Below are 26,208 nucleotides of genomic sequence, written 5' to 3' on the forward strand. Positions count from 1 at the left end.
TACCTAGCGGAGATGGGAATAAGACTCCTGTTACATAGCAGTTTCACCCATTCCAGGTTTTAATACAAGCTTGATTAGCTACAGTGTATAGGTACTGTTACAAGCTCAGGTGTGTCTTATTAAACTCATAGTAAAACCAGAATTGGATCAAACTGCTATGCAACGCTAATCTTATTTCTATCTCCACCCAGGCAGCATTGTATTCTGGGATATTATAATGCACATACTTGAACTGAGCTGACTTAAAAAAAACACAGTACACTATATAGATCACAGTAATTAAAGTATTCCGTACAGAACACACATCTTAGAAGTTAACAATCTAGAGTCAAACTTAGGGCAGGTCTGGGAGGGAACATCTTTCACACACCAGGCAGCAGGTGTGGCTCTGTCTTTTTTATCAACAGATATTTGAAAGGTGGAGCAATTGTTCTAAAGTGTAAACTGTGATTTGGGATGCAAGAACTAAGGTGTTAGTTCTGCCAGCGGTTTCTGAAACCGCCCCGGCCTCACTGAGTTACGCAACTTAACATCCTGTCATTTTTAACCCTGTAATACTGAAAGTCATGCACACGGTACATACTGCATTTCTTGGCACCATCTGTACACAGATCTTCTGTTCTGTAGTCTCCTTTGAAAAACTCCAGTGGACTGACATCTGGGAGGTAAAAGTGGATTCCCAGTCCTTTCGGAAAGACAGGGATTTGGCCTTCAGTCCTTCTTGAGTATTTCATCTTGATACACAATGCCCTACCAAGTTCCATCACAAAGGCCTGTTATAGTCAGATCCTACTGAGAAAGAAAGAAAAAAAACGTTTCTGAAGAAAATGGCAGCACAGCCAGCAGCTCTTTCCCCTCTGGCCTGAAAACATTTTGACAATAAAACAATGTGCATGCAAATATCATTGCCAATAATGTACTGGCATGTAAGATGAGGCTGCATTGTTGCAAACACATTTACTAATACTATTTATTTAACAAGGATCGAATCCTTGAGATATACATCTCATTACAAGGGGGTCCTGGAAGGAGAAGGCAGCAGAAAATAACATTAGAAAATGAATGGCAAAAAAAAAAAAATCTAACTTTTTTAGGACTCTAAACTTGGGAACACCCATCCAACATTACATTTCATTGGTAGTGTGCTGGATCAAACAAGGGTCCACTGCACAAACGCAAAGCAGATTGTGTGTGTGTGTGTGTGTGTGTGTGTGTGTGTGTGTGTGTGTGTGTGTGTGTGTGTGTGTGTGTGTGTGTGTGTGTGAAATAGTAGTGGTTGTAAAGTGGAAGCAGCGCACCTCTATCAAGCAGAAACCTAATAAAGGCACATAATATGGCAGCGATATTTGGTGACAGGGCAAAATCTATCCAAAAATCCAACCTCTGAAAATGTGAAGTCAGCATCTCAAAGTTCATGAGATGACAAGCAGTTCGTAGCACCCAATTTTATAAAATCATGTAAAATCCCTTTTCTTCATTCATAATGGTGTCAGTACACAAGCAGGCTTGATGTCAGCGAGTCAGTCAGTCAGTCGCCGGAGAGCTTCAGATGATCTGCGACACCGTTTTCCACTTCGATAAACTTGTACAACATCCCTCACATCTCTTCTTCACCCTTTTTCAATGTGGACACCATGTATACATCTTCAGCATGCAGCACATTCCCCCGATCAATGCCCAGGCAGTGTTCATACAGTACAGTACCCATCATATTTTAGGATAGGAACTAACCTCAATCAAACATTCTAAGAACTTAACTGGCTAATGTCCCTAACCTGTGTTTCATGGAATAAGCTGGTGGGAATGTATTGGGTCAATTACAGTAGTCGCATCAAGACAGGTTGTCTGGCAGGGTCCTTTTACAAAATACCAACAAATGCCTGGCAAACCTGTACTGAAGCAGCGAGAGCGTTACTCAATGAGAACAGACGCAAACCTCCTGTGTTCCGTCACTATAACCATAGCAACCCCAATGCTGGTACTTGGAAAGAGCTTCAGAACCTGCTCTGAGAAAAAGGAGTATCCCTCTATAAATAAACGCTATTAATAGCTGACCATCACAGGGGTTGTTTGGTTGAGGCGTCACAAGAAAAAAGTATAATTTAAACTACAAGCAATTCTAAAAAAGAGAAGAGTTTGAATAATCTATCGTGTTGTACTGGTTCAGTCTGCCTTTTGGGACAGGCCACTACTTGATTGCAGTACCCTTTAAAGTGCTATTTTTAGAAACACTGTTAGACACTGCACAGCATATAGCACGGAAACAGCAATGAAGGGTTGAAAAAAAAATGACTCAATGCTTCTGGTAAATTTCTACATGAAACACATTATACTTAATGTCACAGAGAGTTGCTCATCGCTTCCGGGTGCACACGGACTAAAATACAAAATGTATCGGTGCTCTAGAAAAATACGATTTCTGATTTCATTTTGTTGTGTTTTTTTGTTGGGGTAAATGGCCACTTCCTTTTAGAAAGCTAAAATATATATTTCACTGAAAAAGCACACAGTGGTGAAGTATTATAAAACCACAAATAATTACTTTCTTACTTGCTTTTTCTGCTCACACAATTAAAGGCAGGTATTCACAGAATTATGAGTTTGCTGACTACACAGACAGATTTGTATCATTCATGCACACAGCCTTCCTGTAAGTGTAGGTGATAATTTCACTGCAATAACAAATAGAAACTAAGAGTGAATTCAGAAGACTCTACCAGGTTATATCTCACTTCTACAAATCCTAACTCATTTCCCTTCAGTAGCGGTATCAATTCTATACACATATAGGCATTGGGCACACTCGCTGTACATTGACAATACGCAGCAACAAAACACACGTCATCCATTTACTCCCAACTCTCAGAATCTCGCATGACCTTTAGCCTCACAAATGAGACACTCATGTCTTAAAGGCACAGCTCTCAAAACATAATTGTCACAAGTTCCCAATATATTTCTTCTACAGTATTTGCTGTAGTGGATAAGGCAATCTAAAACGTATTATTATTATTCAGATTGAAGTTTCCCCGTGCATACCATGAAACTACGTAGTTTCCGCACGTTCTCTATGGTTACAGAGAAGTCCTCCCTGTTGTGAAGTATTTTTGATGTGGTCAACGATAGTAATTTTGTTTGTAACGTTCTACAATTTGATACCCAAGCAAACCAAATTAGATTGCCGTCTGGCACATTGGTTGCATTTTTACTCTCTTTAATAGACAACATAGGACTGTGGGAAATTAGCACAGTAGAGTCATCTTTAATGTCAATCTTAGTGTTACTTTGAAATCGTGTATAAAATGAAAGTATCTCTGTGTAAAATAAAATATACAATTTAACAAATCTGGTCAAGCGTTCCAAAATGTGGAGTTACCTGGTCAAAGGACATACTGTACTGCTAACACAGGGGTCTCCAACCCTGGTCCTGGAGAGCCCCAATCCTGAAGGTTTTATAGGTGTCTATGTCATAGGTGGCAAAAAATCTGGAACAGATGTTAATCCAGACTAATTAAGCCAAAAACTAGTTCAATTAGGCAATTAAGAAATGAGTTGTAATGAAAACCAGAAGACCCTATGGCTCTAGGTCCTAGGAACAGGGTTAGTGACCCGACCCCTATTCTAACATCTAGAGCACCATGTGACTACCTGAAAGCAAAGACTAAATACTGTTCATAGAAGCACAGTGCATTTAAATTTTTTCATTAGACCCTAATGAAACGACTGCACATGTGTGCAATGCAATGATATAATCTTAGTTTCTTATAAAAACTGGAAAGACAGAGATGAACCTATGAAAACCATGAACCTGGTCGATACCAATCATCTGTGTAACAAAAAGTACCTGCAGAAGTAGCAGCAGGCTAAGGAAGATGACAGACCCCAACACAAAGGAGCAGCGATACAGCTGGCAGTACAGGCATGGCCAGGGCCACTCAGTAGTGCAACACGCCCTATTGCTCTGTGTGTGAAACACCGCACCGTGGCGCACAACTTTACTAAAGTGATGGCACAACAACTCAGCTGCATGGGATGTACTATAACTACAATGAATGTCAGCCACAACACTGCAAGGGAGGAAGGAAACCGATATTGTTCCAAACAATTAATACATCCTCAAAAGTTTGTGTATGTTGTTGTTCCTTGATTGAGCAGTTGTGTTCAGTAACGCACTTCTGTTTATCTGCAACTTAAATTCCAGTAACAAAATGAGGTGCCCTGTCCTGTTTATTACTGGGCTGTACACTTTACAAACAAGCACAGGACCGCCCTCCCTCACACAAAACAAGCAAGTTCCCATTACCTTTCATCCTTTCTACCTTCCCAATCACAACAGTATTTAGTGCTACCGTTCACTGTGGGTAACTTTTGACATCAGCAGGAAGGAAACAACCAATTACCACTGCGGCACGTCCTCCAGCCCGCAGGGCTGCCTCTAGTGGTTTCTTTATGTTACTGCACCCAGCTATGGCAGCCTTGGTGTGAGGAATGCCTCCATTGCAGCCGTTTCTGGGTTAACCGTTTCAACTTTCACTTACAAATTTAGTAACCCTAACAGTTATATATTATAATAAACATTCCAGCTTTTACGAGAAGTGAAACAGAACATTTTTAAAATTGTTTTACAAACGTATCTAATGACATGTCACAGCCAGCTGTGAGTTATAATTAGGGCTTCTGTTTTGGTGGTTTTATTAAATTGTATTTTTCGGTGCTTATTTTTTGATATTTTTGAGTTTTATGTAAATCTGTTTTTTTCGGGGGCTTTCGTTTTTGTTATACTGTATCAAATTAGTGTTTTCAGTTACTTTCCAAAATTCTTGAGCGTTAGTTTTTTTTGTGTCAAAATATGTATAGTAACTCGACATTACTTGCACACTTAAGTTGTATCTTCTTTCCTTTGCTGTCTTCCACAATGAAATCCCTATGGTCACAGGCACATTCTGTTTTAGACCCTCCATATCTTAACTGTAATACAGCTTTAAATCCCACTAACAAGCCTCCAATCCTGATTGTAATCTCGTTTTAAATCTCGCAAGCGGATTCTCCAATAGAGTGTGCTGTCACTCAGTAGTTGGGGCGGGTTTAAAGTATTCAGAACGAATCAATGATAGATACCAGTCAGGAAGGCGGAACATTGCCCAGCAGCACAGGGAAATGTATTTATTATTATTTTTGTAGCAGGTTTTATTTTGTTTACGTGAAAAGGGTAAAGTCAACGTGAGTTGATTAACCATTTCCACAGTTATTCCACTATTTATTGCCTATCCACCGATTTCATTTTTTTTTTTTTTTTTTTTTTGTATCGGGGGTGTTTTATTGGTTAAAACCGAAAATCAGAAGCCCTAGTTATAAACAATTCCAGATTTACTGCTGTGTTGGAACTAGATGTTTATGAAACAGCTCACTGAATGTATTTTCAAAAAAAAACTTAATAGGATTAATATGAGAACAGACTTAACAAACATCTTATCTTGGTTCCATTACTGTTCTTGTGCACCAAGCCTCCACTGCTTCCCCATCAGTTAAAACACTGATAACCGCTATAAAATATCTATGTGCTATCATTGAGTAGCACTCAGCCATGGCTTCCTAGATTAACAAGCTGACATTGTTCCAATGAGGTTCAGTGAAAGGGAGTTTTAGGATATTTTTAAATCCCCTTTTGTGGATGTTTCATTGTCTAAAATAGGGACATATAAGCAAGGGGGTTCAATGAGGATCTGAAACCATCTCCAAGGACCGTATACAAACTGGACTGTCAAGCAGGCTGCGCATCAAGGCTAAATGATGGAAGAACGTAGTATAGACACCAAGGGATTCCACTTTTAGAAAAAAAAAATGTGAAGGTCTGTTTTCTAGTACATTTGGTGTTCATGGAGCTGTTTTAGTGGACTGTTCTGTTCAAGAAAAGTCTAGAATAATATTGTAAATACTTGAGCTTGACTCTTGAGTTTATACTTTCAAATACACAGTTCAAACATATGCAGCAAGCCCTACCTAAGTAATTATTACAAATATGAAGGTAAACATGACATCAAAACATCAGTTGAACTCAAAATCAGCATCATTTCTGTACTCTAAAATGAGTAACTGACATTCCAGCTGAGAAGACTTCTCGTACTGTACAAGTACATTCGGAAGAAGAAAGGATAGAGTGTATTTTAAAAAAAAAATTCTTTCCACTAAGTGTTTCTTTCTTAAGAAATTAACATCTGTCTGCAAGCCGACCTTATTCTAATTTTACAGGGTAGCCAATTATTAAAACAAAACAAAGCTGTAAAACATTTTAATGCAGGGCTACTGGTTTTTCACTACTTTAACTAACCACAGTGGTAGTTCATGCAAGGAAAAAAGTTCAAAAGGAAAATGTCATATTTTACAAAGAACTGCAAAATACAACAGACAGTACACAGGACATTAATGTTTATAGATACGCTGATACTTGCACTCTACTGTTTCATCTCTATCATGTGCCAATTAAGAAGTCTAAAAAACAATTAGAAATAAACAGGTTTTATCCCCAGTACCTTAAATTATAATATATAAATATATATAAAGGCCAGCTAATTGCTTATATTAAATTTCCATTTAAAATATCACCAATTTGAGTTATTTTGAGTGCATTAAGGGTGTTCTGTATAAACAGATACATGTATATATTTAAACATCTGAAAATACAAACGGACCGTGTTACTGCTCTCTTTAACAAGGGACATAAACGTCCAGATATTTGCACGTCTACCGATACGGGGAAACATCTCGCTCCTCCTCTACTCTCTCTCTTCTCTCCTCTCCTTCTTCTACTTATTGATTATATATATTGATTATATATATATATATATATATATATATATATATATATATATATATATATATATATAGAGAGAGACTCGCTCTCTCTAGCTCGCTCTCTTTAATTAATATATATATATATCATATGAATATATATATATAAGCAAAGTGGACTTTGGCTCTGATATTTATTTTATTAATAGTTTCACCTGAACAGAAAAATACATTTTTTTTTTTTTTTTTTAAATACTTTTCCTTTGAAATAAGCAGGAGCTTTACACTTTCAGTAACTTTCCTCCGTATACCTCGTGGGTATGTACGGAGATTTAAACACTGCTGGACTGGTAAGTATTCCTGGAAATAAACTGTATCATTTCTACAGAGAAAAAAAAAAAAAAAAAAATCCTGTTGAGAAATTATGACTAATGGTTATTCCCGCTCTGTTTGGGACACAGTATCGGTATAAAGTTAGAAACGACTTAAATACGGCAATGTCTCAGTCTCTTCTAGGAAATGTTACGTGAGTATTTTGAAGAAAGTTTTGCATATGATTACCTTAAACAGTTGCCGATTTGACTCTGTATTGTCAAATTACACGCTGTCATTTTTTAGTGTACTCTTCAGAAATTGAACATTTGCCAACTCAGCTACACTGTAGATTTCACCGTTTATTTTTTACTATGACAGACTAATAAACAACAAAGTTTTGATATTTTATAAATTACATACATCACCAACAAAAAATACGTACATTTTGCCTTGCTGAGATATATTTAAGACAGCTTAAAACTGCAATTTGGAAACACAAATATTCCGAATAAATATTCTATGTGACCCATTCGGAGACTGTAGCAGCTTTTTAATTTTTTTGATGAAGCCCCATTTTTTAACAAAGCGAAGCGCATCACTACCATTTCACACGGAAACTTTGTTTGTTTGTTTATTTATTTTACCGACCAACACTCTGATGTTAATAGCTGGCATATAAACTCACCTACTTCCGTGTCTTGTTGTCCATGAACAGTTTCTTGTTTTTCATGCGGAGCCGGTTTGATAGCAGGCACAGTCACGGATGGATCACACTAATTTAATATGGAACTGAGTGGGTTTTTACACTGAATTCCCCTTTTCCTCGCCTTTCTTTCAATAAATTCATGCGCTCAGCACAGACAACAGCGCTTAACTGAGTCTTCCTGTCAAAGGCTTGACATTCCCGAAAATCTGTCGCCGTCTGACCGAGTGAAAGCCCCAGCAACCAATCAGCGATCGCTCAATCATGGTGTAGCCTTTAACCATGAAGGTGCTGAACAAAAACGAAACGAACCGTATTGATCATAGCTAAGCGACCGCCGTGACACAATCACAGCCCTAATTACAGCGAAACAAAATGGTTTTGATATAACATCACCCCTATATAAAGGAGATTAGCATTTTTATTTCCAAACGTCATTTTTTAAATTGATAAAAAGGGTAGGAAAGAGAAAGAAAGAAAGACAGAAAGAAAGAAAGAAAGAAAGAAAGAAAGAAAGAAAGAAAGAAAGAAAGAAAGAAAGAAAGAAAGAAAGAAAGAAAGAATTTGTTAATATCTTGTTTTAGTGTCACATCGCATATGTTTAATGTGTTTAATACATTTAAAAATGTTTATTATTAAAACGGTACATTAACATTTAAACCCTAGTTATACAGGGCCTTTGTCTTATTTTATTAGTTACATTTTATTAATACAAAAAACAATTACACTGTCTATGACTAAGAATTAGGAAAAAGTGCCCACATTCACATAAATATTCCTATTTATTTTATATGTATTATTCTCATCCTTGATTAATGGTGACTGGGATACAGAATGTATTTGTGAGTCTGCTTAAAAAAAAAAACAGTTGGAAGAATTTTGATGCAGTTATTGCGTGCAAGTTATTAAATGTTTATTTGATTTTAGTTTCCATTGTGTGGCATTGATTATTCACTTCTGTATCAATAGAGGGAAATAAAGAAACAAGAAAAGGAACAAGCAAACAATACAGAGGTGCGTAGGTGCGACAGTCATATGGGATTTCTGCACAAATCTTATCCAGACAGCAGAACCACAAAGAGCAATTACAAAATATTATATTCCAGAATATAGATAGATAGATAGATAGATAGATAGATAGATAGATAGATAGATAGATAGATAGATAGATAGATAGATCAACACCTGCAACACATATTTAGTTAATTTTTTAATGTTTTATTTTGAAGCTATATCAGCTTTTCACTAAAACTTTTTTTTTTTTTTTTTCAGGAACATTGCTTCTTTCTTTTCAGCTGTTATGGTTATTACCTTTATTATTTTAAAATATGTATTCTTCTTTATTTTCCCATGGAGGGAGCTAGTGTTGAAGATGCTTTTCAAATATGTTATTTTATATTGCATTTTGTACAACATAGTTTATTGTGCCTTGTTATTCTGCGAAGGCACAGGAACAATTAAGCGCCAAAACAATTAGATTCTATTTTATTTTGTTTTTGTAATACCTGTGTCCCATCATTGGCTTATACAAGGAGATCTAGTTTATTTCTCTCCATATTGTAGCTACTTGAAAAAACTTAATTAATAACATTAATACATTTTATGTGTTTATTCCCACATTACAGTTGCACATGTCATATATCTTTTAAAACTTATTGACACGTTTATTCTGTTCCTTACTGCAGTCTGAACCTGTTTTAGTAAAAGGAAAATCCAACCGTCAATGTTGCATAACTAGTAACAAACAACATATGGTGTTACATGTTTTATATAATCCACAATGCAATGTTACTTTCACAAGAATGAATGCAAACATGTGCAAATCCCATTGTTTCAGTTTAAGGGTATGTTGTGGTTGCATCCCATATGATTTCCACTGCTTTGGCTTTTTTAGTAGATGACTGGCATTTTATTATGCAATACATTATACATATTGATGCATTTTTTGGGCAAAAGTATCAGATAAATAACAGTAACTTTGGTAAATGGTGATGTGAAGAGGATTATTGCAAACAGATGTCAATGCAGTTATGGATTGGGTTTATTTTCAACTTTATTTGTATTATTCATGCATTTCAGGGTTTCTGTTCTGCTGCTGGGGGGGAAGTAGTATTATATATTATGTTGCACATTTTAAATTATTTTATTTAAGTTTTGCATTTATGCATACATAAAAACACAAGACACAAACCATTCTAACCGTGTACACATATACAGTACATCTGTTAAAACGGTGTTCCTCTATTATATAGACAGTTATAAAGGAACATTAGAATAACCAATACTAAAACTACAGAAGAACAAGGTTCAAAGTAGAGATTCTATAAATAAATGCCACTGTTTTATTATCAAATAATACATTTGTTTTGAATTGCATGTGTGCATGATATATGATTATTAAACTCCAGGACGTGAAATGTAAGCATTCAGTAGTGCAATGATATCATTATTAGTGGTATTTAAAATGCAAACAATAAAGGAAACGCAAGCTTATCACAGATACTCTATTTTAAACATATATTTGAATCCTTTTAAAATATAAATTACACAGATCTTACTCTACTAGAAACCTAAGCTGTTACACCTGGTTGCATGCTCTTTTAATGTTTCCAAAATCAATTCCTTCTGTAACACAACAGTGTTTTTTTTATGCAAAAAGGATGCAAAACATTTCCCTTTTTGCAGCAAAAGAGACCCTTTAAAGAAGGAAAAGCTTCCAATGTCAGATCCTTTTCGCTCCATGTCAATGTTGATCTTTACTAATGCTTCCTTGCTGGTCCTTTTCGAAGTCTCCAACTGTGTTGTAATTGATTTCCTAATTTCAGAAAGTCGTCATGGAAAGAAACTACTATCATATCAATACTATATAGTGTAGTATATTGTGCTATTGTGTAGTATAGCGCCACTGAAGGTGGCAGTATTTCTGGAATGAGGAAACCAAAGGCAAAATTGTAAAGCAATGGAGCCATTTCTTCCTAGATGTATGCTGTTTAAATTCCTCTCCAGGAATATTGCCTCATCTTCCCCTAGGATTTTCTGAAAACAAATTTCGAGACAGTGATAAGGAATAGAGAACACACTTCCTACAGGGTGAAGCATCACAGAAAGACCACAATGTGCCACCAGAAGTCAAGTGATGTAGCTGCTGTTTATTTGATTGGGATTTCACTTTGCAAACAGTGCTATCATGTGGTAAAACAGTGCAGCAAAAAAACTAATATATTACAATACAATATACTATAGATTATCTGCCTTTTTCATCAGGGACTCAGGGAGTCACATTTTGACAAAAGGGAATAGCACTGCTGAAAAGCACTGATGATTTAACATAGTGCTGATTGTCTGGGAAGGAAACCCTTTCCTTGGGTCTGTGTTCTGAGGCTAGCTGGTAATATCTGAATATTACTATTACCCTGTAGTGTGGGGTTTTAATGGTGCGTTAACTCAAAATACAAGGGAATTGCATCAAGGTATATGCTTTAACGAAGTGAATGAAATACAGTTTGGTATTCATGAATATGTTCTAGGCTGATGTGTGACTCTTTATTCTATTTTATAGAAAAACAACAGCCTTTGAAAAAATAAGTTATTTTCGAGCACCAAAAGCATGTGGGTTTCCATTATAAAAAGTGGACATATAGGAGCATAAGAAATGCTGGGGGCAAGAAGAGACAATCAAAGCTCCTCCACGCATAGCGCTATTAACTTCAGGATCATCTCTGTTTGTTTTAAACAATCCAGTGTTTTAGCTTTTCCAACTTCCTCTGCTAACCCATTCCATGCATTTATTATCCTCTGTGTAAAAAGAGTGACTTCTCAGATTCTTTACCAATACCAATTTAGGATTTCGTAAACCAGTTCTATCCCTTCTTATTTATTTATTTTTCTATGTTTAGGGGATGGCATTCTTTTAACCTGTATAATAACAGGGGTACTAAATCCTGGGCAAGCCATTAGCCCTTTTCTGTACATCCGTAAGTGCAGCAAGGGCTTTCTCTTTCTTGAGAGTGGCCGGTCCATTACAGGACCATTATAACCAGGGTCGAATGCAATACATATGGACTCAATTGTGTATAGACTGCATTATATTTTAACGCATATTTCCATAATCCGGAAATCAAAAGATGAGAAGTTTTTTGTGATTTGTATTCCTAATGCATAACTGATAAGTTAGCTGTATCTGCAAACATGTAAAGAACACTCGTCTATATGTTGTTTATCATAGGATCATGTTTTAACACACGAGGTAGAAACCACAACGTCTGAGGTAACTTCCCCTTTAACACAAACTAATTTTGAACACATCCTGTTTTTAAAAACAGTTATTTTGGACACAACAAATACGTCAAGAAATAAATAGAAAAACAGAACATGCTATTTGCTTTCATCTTTCGGGTTTTCAAAGTGTAAAAAAGCACTGATTTCAAAGTGGGTTTTATTTACATTGCCGTGTTTATTTTTGCTTTTATTTTCACTGAAAAATTATATATATATATATATATATATATATATATATATATATATATATATATATATATATATATATATATATATATAGATATATTATATATCTGATAATATAGGGAAGTACGTAATATATATCGTATTATATACGCATGACATGCAATAAAAGTAAACGTATAGTGCTTGCCTAATTTTTGTCTAATTAGTTATTAATTTCATTTAATATTACTTGTATGCAAAGCGTCACAAAACCAACTCTTAAAACAAATACAAATGTCTGAACGCGTTTAATAATTGGGCTGCGCAACTAACTCGGACGGAAAAAGGCGAGCACTAAGACCCAGAGTCAAAGCCTGCCTCTCAAAAGAGGAACTTCCCGTGCGGTTGTATCACATGTTGGAGTACGACACTGCCAAGAACTGGAGGCAGTAATTTACCGAAACACGAAATTTAATGGGCATTTTAAATATTGGTCTCTTCATGAAAACTTGATCTTTATACATTTATTAACAAACAGATCTAAATAACAGCCTTTCTTTGCTTTTTTTTTTTTTTTTTTTTTTTTTGCTAAAAGCTAAAAGCTTCAGACTCGAAACTGCGTGGGCGGTTTGGCAAGAATGACAGTGCTACAGTATGGTATTATGTAATGAATCATGGCTACATTATTGGGCCATGACTGGAGAACCCCTTTCTTAAATAAAACAAGTTTCCACGCGTTTTGTATTTCACGAGTTGGGTTTTATTTCGAGGTAATTAATGTAAAGTAGGCCTATGTTAAGGGGACCATATGAATCTGTGTCCAGCGGGACAGTTTGGGATAGTTCAGTCTTTTCAACTCACAACTCAATGCATTCTGGTCCGTTTTACCTGTCTCAGGTACCATTCTTACCTTTAAGAGAAGCAGGACTACGCTTACCAGAATGCATTGAGTTGTGAGTTGAAAAGCCTGAACTATCTCAAACTGTCCCTTTGAACACAGAGCCAGATTAAGAATCTGTGTAAATAGCCATTCAAAAAGACATCTTTTAATTAACGAAGGATACGTGCCCCGCTTGAGTAATGAAGATCGCCTATTGCTATCGGCCTGATTGAAGGTGGCCTGTCTGTGAGAGAAGTTTCCCGGAGAATGAGATGTTCTGCTTCAACAATCAGTAGACTAGTCCAGAGAAATCAGGAAACAGGCTCTGTGAGGGACAGGCCATGTCCTGGAAGGCAGAAGGTAATCACACCGGTCCAGGACCATCGCATCGGACTGATCCATCTGCGTAATCGTTTCCAGACTGCAGTGGCTACAGAACGAAGAATTCCAGGAAGACATAACAAGCGCATCAGCAGACTGACTGCATGAATAGAATTTGCATGCTCTGAGGCCATTCATACTGCTCAAGTGCATTCAGTAAACAGAATGATAATAATAAAGAGTTGTTTTGGGGTTTGTGTGTTTTTTTTTGTTTGTTTGTTTTTTTAACGGGTAATCCCAATTCACCAGCTCCTGTGTGGTCCTACTTTGTTACCTGACCAGTTCAGACTGGTATGTCAATCCATGTTGGTACAGTGAGCTCAGTTAATCAGGCAACCTGTCTGATTACAATCACTGTCTGCACCTGACTCCAGATATCAATTATTCAGCCTTCAAACCTGTTATAAAAGTGGTTCAAAGCTCTTTTTGACAAGTTTTGCACGTTGTCAGGCGTACTCTGGAGGCATGAGTGACGTGTTGAGGCAAGGTGCCATGAGACAACATTAACCGTTAAGAGGGGAGGGGCCACACAAAACAACAGGCTTCAGTGAACTCTGTGGTGTCAGAAAGCACTCAATAAATATAACCTGCGGCTGATTTACTAGAGCACTGCAGTGGACCATGAGCTTGGCGCATCAGGATCAAAGGCCTGGATCAAATTCCACATTAAAGGCTTCCTAAAAACAAAACCGTATGTGTATCAAATGTTAAATGCGAGTTCCCATTGAATTCTGCACACCGAGGAACAACTAGAGGAAGGAGTTCTCATTAAAGTTCGTCATCCTGCATCAAAGGGGAAGTTTTATAGGTTAGAACCTCAACTAAAATAAATAGGTGGGTTAGGTAAGGTAGAGCTATCAGTTACAGTAAGCCAGTTTGTACCATACCTGTACTGATCATCCATTATGTCGGATGTGCCATGTTAAGTTCCTTGCCTAAAAGTTTGACGCTTGATGGCGCTGTGTTCTATGTAAAATGCCATTAGAATTATTTTCTTCACATCTACAATAATTGCACTTGTGCAGGCTTCTTCAAGGGCAGTTTTTGACAATTACTGATACAAATATATTATATACTGTACTATATTACTACTGGTTATTGTTTTGCTGTTCACTAAATGTTTAAACTTTCATTTAGTGCATTATTCATACTCGAAGTTCTCTTTAGTACATTCTCTATTGCTATAACTAAATTGGGGGGTCACAGATAATTTACACCTTACATCATCGTGAAGTTTATAGTATACTGTGTCTGGAATGGATAATATTGTTTCGGAGTATTCATTCATCAAGCGAACTTTATCCTAAACAATCGTTTACACAGATTAGAAGGTTGTGGTACTTATTTCAGAGTACCACTGACATGCATTGCCATGGTAGCATTTCAGGCTGCGTAAAGTGTTTCGTTACAGTGGAAATATAATACGAAAGAACCACAAAATTACCGGTCTGTTTTCATGGAAACCCAAACACTTAGCCAGACGAGATCATTTGTATCAATTTGACAGTTTCTTAAACAAGACTCAAAATCGAAAGTCAGGAAACAGCTAATGGAGAGTAAATAAGAGTTTGGTTTCCCTTTCTGATCTTGCGTTTTAAAACCGTGTCGTTTGATATTAGTATTTTAGACTCCGAGATAGAGAAAGGTTTTCCCCATTTTGCAGTTACTTCGCACTGTTCCTTTAAGTGCAGTACGTGTGGCAAAACAGCATTAAGTTCAGATATTTATTCAGTGAAATATGAAGTTTACAATGTATATTTTAGTAAATGTTATTAACCAACGCACACCTGTATTGCCAGTACAGTGAAAACCACGAAGCTAACGTAAATGGGGAATAATACCCAGAAGAAAGATTTTTTTCTTTTGGCTGGCACCTGTTCCTTTCATCCCATGTAAACGTGCTGTTCAGTTATCTCATTATCTATAGTCGTTGGCTAGGAAAAAATTGTTTTTCATTTATGTAAAACCCGCCAGTTAACCACCGACAATACGCACTTGATAACTGTTTTCGTTCCTATCCGTGTAAAAGAGGGGAATTTGGCAGGAACCAAGCTGCAACACCAACAGGAAACCCAGCGTTACTGATGCAGTTCATGATTTGTACAGTTACAGATCACATTACATATTCAGCAGTGAATGTGACACTATAGCCGTTGATTTACTAGTAAGCTGGTGCATTAACTGTCACATAAAGCAAGAGCTGTAAAATATCTCCTTTTTAAATACATTAGTACTGCCCATTACGCGAAATAGGTTATTCAGAGATCATAAAGCTGATGTAGAAGCATGCGAATATCCAGAAAGAAAAATCTCAAATCTGCCAGATGGTAATTCTGTACACATACAGTGGCACCAAAAATAATATACAGTAACCACTATACAAGTAACTAATGTTCCCAGGAAACCAAAGCACCTGTGATCTGCGTGGAAATGTTTATTTAAACAGCCAGTTTAAGGACAACAAAAGGTTAAATAATAATATAATTCAAGTAGAAGGGACACATGAAACAGCATAATAGCAGAAATTGTGGTTATACGATCACGTTTTGATTTTATAAAATTAAAAGTGAGCTGCACTTTCATGACATGTTCGTGGGAACTATGACTGCTTCTCCTTAGTTCAGTGGTCATGTATAAAGCGCTGATGTACAGCACATGCAATTCAGTGCATTGCAATGATTGCTTGGAGTTAGGGATGGAAACAGGAATTGACTACAAAACAAAATGCATTAGTAATAAATATAAAACACACAGTGATACGTTTACTAAAATAAAAACATAATTTACAAAAACGGTTTGCTTTCAGTTCCTTTAGCTGCTCAGCACCTGAGAGGTCAGTTTCACATTACGCCTCGTCTCTGGTGCCAAGGGGGCTGCCATCCTTCAGTTATCACAGTACTGTACTTTAAAGATGGACAGCATCAGCACTGAGATAACTGAGCCAGGGCAGCCTGTCACATCAAGCAGCCGCCCCTGCTGTCCAATGGGAACACAGTTCCATAGTCACTGTGACAACCGAAGAGAAACCAGATCCCTTCACTGCAGTCCTCATGACACCCATTCTGACTCTGAGGAGAACAACACACAGCGTTTTAGTATCAAATAATGATAGTGCACTCTAAATACATTACGACACCACCAATAAATAATACATGTATTCCATAAAATCAGTATCATCTATAACACAACCTTATTGTGTGGCTAATATACATTTTGTGTAATAAATGTATTACATATTGGTTGACAGTTCTACAGTACTAAATTATAAATGCTGTGGCAATTCTTCTGCTGTACCACTGACTTGTCTAATTGAATTCTGAACAAAGATTGTGTAAGGTTATAATCTTAATGGATCCAATAAACAGCTCTGTAATAGGGTCATTGGATTTCTTGCTAATACAGAGTTACTGGTAAAAACTGTTCCCAACACATTTACAAGAATTTTTTATGATGTAAGGTTAAGAGGTAATTCAATGCATATAATGTTTCAAATGGTGGTCTCTACATTTCACTGTTACTTACACAGTACTTGCAGTTATAATGTCTTAATATTTTTGGAGTGCTGTATATGTCAATATCTTCTTTACTGTATTTTTTATGTATCTCTGTTCACAGCAACCTCTCAGCTGCATTATGTGCATGTAGCTCCCCCTAGTCAGCATTCAGTGATTACTGTAATACTGCGTCTCAGTTCTTCGAGGTCAGTAGAGACATCTGTCTATAGACAACAAAACTGAGTCATGATGCTATCCTTGCTGTGAAGATACATCAAATTACAACTGTAACAGCGATCAGAAAAATACAAAGAAAACGTCTGCAATTGCCAAAAACATCAATTATTATTATTATTATTATTATTATTATTATTATTATTATTATTATTAATTATTTTAATTATTATTATTCTTCAGTTTTTGTTCTATTGTTTCAGGCAATACAAGAGAGCAGCGCTGTGGACACTGTTGCTACTCACTGAAGCGGTCCCGGGCTTTAAGAAGAAAAGGAGTCTGCTGTTCATCAGTACAGTACCATGCAAGCAGAAGGGCTGATAAGCACTGGCATCCTGGAATTCAGGGCTTTGTGGCTGCAGTTCAGAAGGAAAACACAGCAATGAAAACCTGCTGCCACGTCAGACAGCTCGACAGACACTTACTTAGTATTTGTAAACCCCCCCTTCCCTCCCCACTGAGCCACTGTTAGATATATATCATTGATCTGCCAGCCCTTCTGCTGGACTTCTTTGAATGCACTTTACAGTACCAGGGAATCCAACCGGACTGCATCAATCACATAATTATCAGGGCAATTCCTGTATAACCAAGGACAGGTGGCTGGTGCAATGCAGTGCTTCTTCTGCTGCCCCCCCCCCCCGCCCCGCCCCGGATGTAATTAGACACCTCCTGGAACTAAATTTGTCACATGGCTTATTCTGATTAACACTATCTATTCACGGATTCCAAGATAATCAGTAAGCAGTCCGAACAGAGTAAAATGGTTCTGCATTTGTTCATATATCTCGATATTTGTTGCAAGATAGTATCTGGCTAGATAACTGCTTATGGAATACACCAGAGGGCAGCAGAGAGCAACATGTTAATAATTTTCCATACAAGCTGGCAAGAGCCATTACCAATAAATAATTGCTAATGACGAAGCCAGTATTCTAAAAAACAAACACAGTTGGGGAAATATGTAGGTGGATGCACGCCATACCAATAACTGGAAAAATATGAAAATTAGTTGCGTGCGTTAGACCTGACCTGAGTATCTTAAGGAATCCTAAATGACATCAAATGTGTTGTGGCCTTTTTACTGGTTGGAATCTAGGATTAAACACCTGTTTCAGTACATGCAAATAGAAATATTTTCCAAAAGAAATAACCTGAATTTCAAAACAGCTTTATATCACATACTTTATATCTTACAGTTAAGTACTAAACCGTGGTCACAAAAGGTAATGGACTTATTAAGGGGTATTTCTGTAGACTCAAACCAATCTTAACGTACACCTGTACACAAAGTGATTCTGAACAGTCTGACTATACTTCCTGGGCAGTATGTGTACAATTGTGTGTGATATCTCACTAATTAACATGCTTCACATTACGATACACAGTTCACTAGACACTTCCTGTTGCATTTCCAGTAAGTCTCTGCCTATGATTTACATGTGCAATTAACCCTCTTTTTCTTTAACTGGTTTTTGGTTTTTTGTACTGTTAATGAATGTTTTCTTCAGTAAATAAGACTCACGGGTCTGATGTAAACGTGTCTCCACCCTAAATAAACAGTTTAGCTTGCTAAAAGCACACCCTCACACTTCAGTGAAACGCACGCAACATTGGGCTGGATTTATTTGCAATTTTTAAAGAACGAATTTGCAAGATACAACTTTTCTTTGGGGGGGAAAAAGCATTTACAAAATGGAATAAACCAAGTAACACTTGCATGTTTTCTACTGATTTTCTTTAAATGTTAGAAACACCGAATTGAATCACAGTAACTTCTATTAAATTGTTAAAATCTTCTTGAAAGTTACTAAATAGCTACCAGTTATTCCACACAACTATTTAATTCATAAATGTGATCATTTAAAATAATAATAATAAATTATAAATGTAATGGTTTTCTTTAAAGCTTTTTTTTTCTTAACAAATTATTGTAAAAAAAAAAAGTTTAAAAACATCAGGGCAGGACAGTTAATTTCTCTCTGAATACATTACATAATGTATGCTTACATAATATACCAGAATTGCCTTTAAAATTGGGACAAACTAAATGTTTTAAAACAGGAATAAGTTTAAAAAAAAAAAAAAAAAAAAAAGTTAGTGCTTCGTTCTGTCTTTACTAAATTTGGAACATACTCAAAAAAGTAAAAAACTAGAACTACTAGTAAACATATTTTGCAAGTCAACATGCACATTGCATTACACATTTAAATCATGCAATACATGTTGTACAAATTAAACAACACATAGATCTCTCTAGCATTTTGATAGTGAAAGCATGGATATCCAGTTATGGTAACCTTCCTATTTAAAATAATAAATAAACAAAAAATATTTCACACTCCTGTCCTCATGATAGACTTTTCTAGAACACACTGCTTATTTGTACATTGGAAAATGTTTACTTAAATACAGTGTTTGTGCCGTTTCGTTTTATTTTTTATTTTGCATTAACTGCCTCTGCATGCTTTTTTTTTAGTGGCTTCTAGAACAATCCAGATGGCGTATTACCTATAACATGCCAGAATATACATACCAACAATGCGGATCTGTGTGAACCCGGACCGAAACAACCCTGGACTCGGGAACCAGTGTCCCAGTCCGAGTCTCCCTCCGCAGCCTCCCCCCCTCGACTCCGCCCGCTTTGCCGGATCCTTCATGTAAACAACTCAGTTTGTTATGTTGGCAATCACAGGACATTTTAAGGGTCAGCTGCCAAAAAAACATTAACAACAACAACTGTGCAATCATGAAAGCAAACGTGTCGCAGCAATCCCCCCCTCCAAAAAAAATAAAATAAATAAAAAATGTACATATGTCAATTTTTACTACCGTTTACATTAGGATTCATTGCTAAACTGCACAGATAACAAGTTATACAGTAAGGATACTAAACTCTGTACATACTAGATTATACTGAAATTAAACACCTAGGCTGAGTACGAAAAGCAAGTCCACAGTAAAAGGCGGTATCCATTTTATACATTTTATCAAAACAGTACCCGATTTTATAATCACGGATGATTAAATTACTGACGCCCTGGCTGCCTATGTTATGTGCGATCTGTCACGATGTTTGTGGCGAAGTATAAATCATACACCGATCCAGCGTGTAAAATACAACATTAAAGAGAATACAAAAAAAAAAATAACAACACACTACCGGTCATTATATAATTATGAAGACAAGGCTAATGCTGCACTTAAGAGATATGATGTGTGCAGCCAAATTCTAACGCCCAGCATTGTTAACACACCCCCTTGGCAGCCAAAAATGGTAAACAAACCCGTTAAAAACAAGATCAACCCCGTTTCTATACATCTTTCAGTATATCGTGTCGGTACCTACACCCGCCGCCTCGGACCCCGCTTTTCCCCTCGGTTTTCCAGTTTCGTACACGTGTTTGAAGCAATATTTTCTAATGACGCAGCAACACCACTTGCAACAACGTGACTATCGCCATTTTTTGTTGTTATTGAAATCTGGGAGCCATGTGACAGCTATAAGAAGATGGAAAGAAAACACTTCCGAGTCTCATGACCTATTAAGAGAAAAAAAAAAAAAAAAAAACAGCTTTATTTTTAGGACTCTGTTATTTTAATTATTTATGGAATTCATAATTAACGCAAACCACTGATGGTATGTACTAGGTGGCCCTTGTAATACTAAAAATAAAATAAAAAATAGCTTTAAAGCTGGTGTGCATTCACGAATTTGCACAGCCCCAGTTCTTTGAAAGCATATCATATTCGGTACAGCGCTGTTTTGCACAATGCTACAGTAGGGTTAGTAACGGTGTGTGAGATTTGGAGCAGTGAGCAGCAGTGTAGCTGAAATCAGTGGGCTGGTTTGAAAGCTTGTTACTTCAGATTGTAAACTACTCATCTTTTTCAAATGAAAAAAAAAGGCTTGTTAAAGTAAAAAAAAAAAAAAAAAAAAAACAGAAAGCTGTAGATAATCTCAGCGGTTGTTTAATTGAAGGCCGCTGAGTTTGTTTATTTATTCATTTTGAAACCTGCATGTTGTTGTTGTTTTTTTTTTTTTTTTTTTAATTTTTTTTTTTAATTTTAACCTTTTGAAATAATGAAGAAATTTACACTTTGGAGTAAAAAGTTTTGAAAATCAGCCACAATAGAAAATTTGAAAGGAAAATCCAAAATGCTAATCTAATAGTTAGTCACCGGGACAGTTAACATTTACCAGTAATAAGTGACAAATTACTGTTATAAATCCCAACCTGTCAGAAAGCTTGGTATGTTAATCCTTCTTTAGCTATTACACCGTCAGTGTTGAAACACACTGTCCTGTGTACTAAGACAAATTAAGTTGCATACATTTTCACACTTGCTGTGCTGTTCTGTGCAAATGTGTTTCATAAAACTTTAAATGCAGCTATATTCATAGTTTACTGATAAATATTAAAAACAAATGATTGATTACGGTTTTTAAATATTTCCTTACAGAAATACATCTACTTCTAATCTATCTATCTCTGATGTATTCGCCTTTCACTATGATATATACTGTCCAACTAACCTGTCCCTGTCAACTCCTGCTAAGTGTACCGTACCGCCCCCTTGGACCCCTCACTCACTTTCTCAATGAACTTTCTCAACTGTCTCCACTCCTCCCTCCCCTCTCTGTCTACCCCAACTGTTCTGTTAGGTGAGTTCAATGTCCACCTCTCCAACCCAACCCACTCTGCCAGATTCCTTCCTCTCCTTCACTCCTTCAACTTCTCTCTCTCTCAATCCCCTCCTACCCACAAAGCTGGACCTCATCTTCTCCAGGGCATGCTGCCCCTCCACAATCTCTGTCGCCCCTCTGGACCTCTCTGATCACTATTTCATCTTTTTCTCTCCTCTCTCTCCCTACTCCACCTACCCCCACTGTTACCTCCAGTCGTAACCTCCACTCTCTCTCGCCCTCTGTCCTTGCCTCCACCGCTCTCTCTCTCACCTCCCTCCTATCGACTTCTCCCAACTCTCTATAGACTCTGCTACCTCCACCCTCTTCTCATTCTTTGCCTCCTCTCTCGACTCCCTCTGTCCCCTCACTCCACTTGCTCCCCATCACTGCTCGCATCCAGTTCAAGACTCTTGTGCTGCCTGCCAATGCCTTGAACAGACTGCACCCAGCTACCTCCAGACCCTCATCTCTCCCTACACCCGCCTCTCCACCTCCTCAAGACACACCTCTTTAGACAAAACCTGTAAAGCTCAACTCTTCCCTTCTGGACAATATAGCACTCTGCCTTTAATGCACTTTAACTTGCACTTATCTGCTCCCTATTTCATTGTATTTAATCCGGCACTGAACCCACTCTGTAGTATCTTGTATTTCACCTGCACTCCTATCTAACCCTGATGTAACTATCAGCACTGTTATCTGCTCTTGAACTGCCCTGATATCAAATCGTACTGTTTTGCATTTGCTCTTATTAGGACTGAAGTCATTGTATTTTGTGTCTTGCTCTTAATTGTGCTATAATTCTTGATATGTATTTTTTGTATAGAACTGTAAATAAGTGTACCTCGGGACCATAATGGACCCATTCCCACAACGGTTCTTTATTTATATGGTAATAATAATAATAATAATATTATATAATAGTATAATAATATTACTAATAATCATATTAGAATAATCTGGTGGATGTATTAGTGAATCTTACTTTCCCAGTCAGTATTGAAGCTTGTTCAAAAGACACTTATTTTGAGTGGTTGTGCTAATTGTTTTGTCAAATAAAAATACTTGATTAAAAATTGTTACATTGGTAGTGTCTAATTTAAACATTAACAAGCAATTTAATTAACACCTACTTAAACCATTCAATTAAAACAAACATAACAAAGTCAATTTTTTTAATGAGCAATTTAATTATTGCCTACTTAAGTATAGGCAACTTGTCATAACAGTTGAGTTGAAATAAATAATTTAAATTAAATTGTCCACACTTAAAGCAATTAAGTTAACTTATGCAGAAGTTTACTTATACTGTATTACTTCGACTTGGCACCGCAGAGTTTAGTTGAAATTGATCAAATGGACTATGGCGCTTAAAAGAGGGCGGCCGTTATTAATAATACTATGATTTTCAAACGCTGCAATATTTTATTACATGATTTATGACATTTTAGAAGTATCGCAGTTGCTTATTTTCTGTACTACAGTAGCCTACCTAGCGGCCTGTGTGGCTAACCTACTTTGACTACAGCACATTTATCGGTGACAGTTACCGAGACCCTATTAGGTGGGAGTTGGAAGGTCAGGGAGTACTATATTAGCGAATCAGGAGTGTGTATTGGTTGTTAAGGGGGGCGGGACAATGCTGGTGTGGCAGTTAAATCTAAGAGTGTGACGTGGATGTTTTTCTGCACCAAAAATTACCTCCGAATATCAGCTTGATTTCTGTAAAAACTACAATATATCCTACTGTTTTTTTTCTCTCCCTGTAACTTGCTTGTTTGTAATTTCTCTGCAAGAGAAACCAAAACTAAATCTTCTCATAGATAGTAAGCACATTGTTTTTATTTGTATGGGATTCAGTACGAGAATTATGCTGGATGAAGGCCTCCCCAAGATTCTTCCACAAAAGCCTGTCTGCTGCATCCCTCACCCATGTTTCATCTTGCCATCTTCCTGGAGGTCTTCTTCTTGGTCGCTTTATATCTCTTGGGATCCAGTCTAGTATCTCCTTGGGCCAGCGATGGTCTGTTCTTCTTGCAACATGATATATGTGTATCCTATTAAAATATATAGAGCAAAATCCATACAACCCATACATTTCAATATGTTATTCATAATACTATACATGTTTCATACATTGTCCATAGTTTTGGTAATCAAAATTATATTTGTTACGCTATATTTTTCAATACACTTCAATATGTTTTTGTCCTTTTAAGGTGCCTTACCAAGTCTGACTATGTCAGTTTTGACACAGAGCCCTTTAACCCCTTAAGGGATAACGATAAACACATACAAGCAAACCTGTATCATACCAGCTTAGTAGGAATAAGCAGTCTGTGGATCAGCAAGCAAATGAAACCAGTGTCTTACAGCAGCCTTACAGGCAGAGGGAAAGGGAACTCTGAAAAAAAAAAAAACTCGCGTGGAGGAAATTGACCATTTGGATTACATTTTGAAATCTGTTTCGTGCACCTCATTGCAAAAATAAGAAAGTTAGCGCAATTGTATTGGAGGGATACAGACGTCTCTTGCAGCTGAAAGGGTTAATTATTCCCACGGTAGCACACCCAAGTAAAACATTCACCTAACATGTGAATCTTAGATGTATCGCTCCGATGCTATCCCAATGCCTCACAATGACTTAACAATTTGAGGTAGTTTTTTTTTTTTTTTCTTCAGATAATGAAAGACAGCCTACTGATTAACTTGACAGACCAGTTGTAACTTACGTACTTGATCAGCTTACATAATGTATATCATATTGTACTTGCCTTCAAGCAATAGCAGCAGGAATGCTATGTTTTAAACCTGATAACTTATTCATCATGTTGTTATTATTTGCTGAACAGTATCAGTATTTATTTATTTTCTTTTTTTACAGTAAATTGCAGCGATACATAGTATCGCGCTACAAAACAGAATGTTACCGAGAAACTACATATTCCAGAGTTCCGTGGCTGGTACAGTTGTATCCATGCGCACCAACGGTTACATACTTGCACGATGAGGTGTTAATAAGAAGTTGTTCAGCTGCGGAGGAGCAAGAAAACTGGTACCTCACTGAGTTGGAAAGACACTGTCTTAAAGATACAGTAAGAGGAGCAATTTCATCTGTGGGGAAGTGTAATCTTTTACTTCTCGCTCTTAATATTTTCCATTTGAATGAAAAACGCCATTTTGCAGGAAAAAACACAAGGATTAAGAGGTAAGATTTCCCCCAGAAACAGACTCATTTCAGCTGTGTAATGTTGAAAACTGGACGGGTTTAACTTAAAAAAGTTTATTGGCAAATGATTCAGCTCCAGTTTTGCACCATATAGCCTTAGAAATTAATGTTTGTTGAAACTGTAAAGAAGTGGAAACCTATGAGAGCATCAAGTGTATTCCTTTATTTGACAACGTTACATAACGGTGTTACTTTGCATATTACATTTTAAGATACAGAATGCATTGGTTATCTGAATTTTTTAAAGCAAAATGCAAATACATAAACTAAAAATGATAATTGGCTTATTTATTTAGCTATAATTGTATAATTAATTAGCATAATTACAACCTTAAGTGTAATGCATGTATAACTTGTTGCCAAAAAAACTAAACGCATCTCTTGACTCACTGCAATACCAACCTACATTTACAGTGCTTTGCAAAACATGTGTATTACATTTACAAATAGGTCATTTTGAAGAGCAGGATGGCAGATAAGTTATTCCGAGCTGTCATTTTGGGCCCCCCCGGCTCTGGGAAGGGGACCATCTCTCAAAGGATAGCTCAATGCTTCGGCCTGCAGCATCTGTCCAGCGGGGATTTCTTACGAGAAAACATCACAGCAAACACAGGTGCGTTCACAATGTGTGGCGCTAGCGCGTACAATTGCAGTTCTCATTGAATCTTAATAATATCATCACCATACAATGCTCGCCATACTTCAAAAGGACTATGTTGAAGGGATCGTGGTGGAAGTTAGGAATGAGAGGACAAGCCGAGGTATTCCTCCTGCAGGTTTGGTTTTGGGCTGCACTAAACTGACAGCAGAATAACCGTGATGTTAAAAGCAACATTTTTGTCAGTTTTACACGCTTTCTTTAGTGTTGTATGTAAATAGACACGGGGCTCGTTTCTATATACCATTACGATGTCGTATCAGAGCGGGACAACATCGGGTGCACAATACAGTCAAACCTGCTCATGGGACCACCTGGCTTCAGAGACCACTTTAAACTCCTCCCAGTGATATTTATGCTTTTATTGAACTTTATTAAGCAACCATCTGTCT

General features: G+C 36.8%; 2 protein-coding genes and 1 long non-coding RNA gene across 9 annotated transcripts in view; 1 reads left to right on the plus strand and 2 right to left on the minus strand.

Moving 5' to 3' along the window:
- Positions 1-8,022, minus strand: part of jak1 (Janus kinase 1) — a 28,092-nt gene extending 20,070 nt beyond the window's left edge. The window contains exons 1-2 of one of the 4 annotated variants that reach the window (XM_041269682.1): positions 7,794-8,022; positions 584-789 (exon numbers count right to left, since the gene is read on the minus strand). In XM_041269682.1, coding sequence (XP_041125616.1) covers positions 584-764 — 181 coding nt within the window. In that variant the 5' untranslated portion in view covers positions 765-789; positions 7,794-8,022. Of the gene's footprint in view, positions 1-583; positions 793-7,789 lie in introns of all 4 variants that reach the window. The other 3 variants (XM_041269681.1, XM_041269680.1, XM_041269679.1) reach the window with 3 other exon arrangements.
- Positions 8,023-15,932: 7,910 nt separating this feature from the next.
- On the minus strand, positions 15,933-20,719 carry LOC121326342. Of its 4 annotated transcripts, none has more exons than XR_005951467.1 (5): positions 20,589-20,719; positions 19,776-19,893; positions 17,485-17,595; positions 17,034-17,229; positions 15,933-16,579 (listed from the first exon to the last, which is right to left on the minus strand). It is a non-coding gene; the product is annotated as an uncharacterized LOC121326342 (long non-coding RNA). The 4 variants fall into 4 exon arrangements; XR_005951466.1 differs by having other exon boundaries at positions 19,776-19,951; XR_005951465.1 differs by having other exon boundaries at positions 19,776-19,951; positions 20,585-20,719.
- A 4,200-nt stretch (positions 20,720-24,919) lies between these two features.
- Positions 24,920-26,208, plus strand: part of LOC121327392 (adenylate kinase 4, mitochondrial-like) — a 10,740-nt gene continuing 9,451 nt past the window's right edge. The window contains exons 1-2 of the mRNA XM_041271413.1: positions 24,920-25,137; positions 25,609-25,771. Coding sequence (XP_041127347.1) covers positions 25,627-25,771 — 145 coding nt within the window. The 5' untranslated portion in view covers positions 24,920-25,137; positions 25,609-25,626. The remainder of the gene's footprint in view (positions 25,138-25,608; positions 25,772-26,208) is intronic.

The sequence above is a fragment of the Polyodon spathula genome, chromosome 14, assembly GCF_017654505.1.
Source record: "Polyodon spathula isolate WHYD16114869_AA chromosome 14, ASM1765450v1, whole genome shotgun sequence".
In the NCBI taxonomy this organism is placed as follows: Eukaryota; Metazoa; Chordata; class Actinopteri; order Acipenseriformes; family Polyodontidae; genus Polyodon; species Polyodon spathula.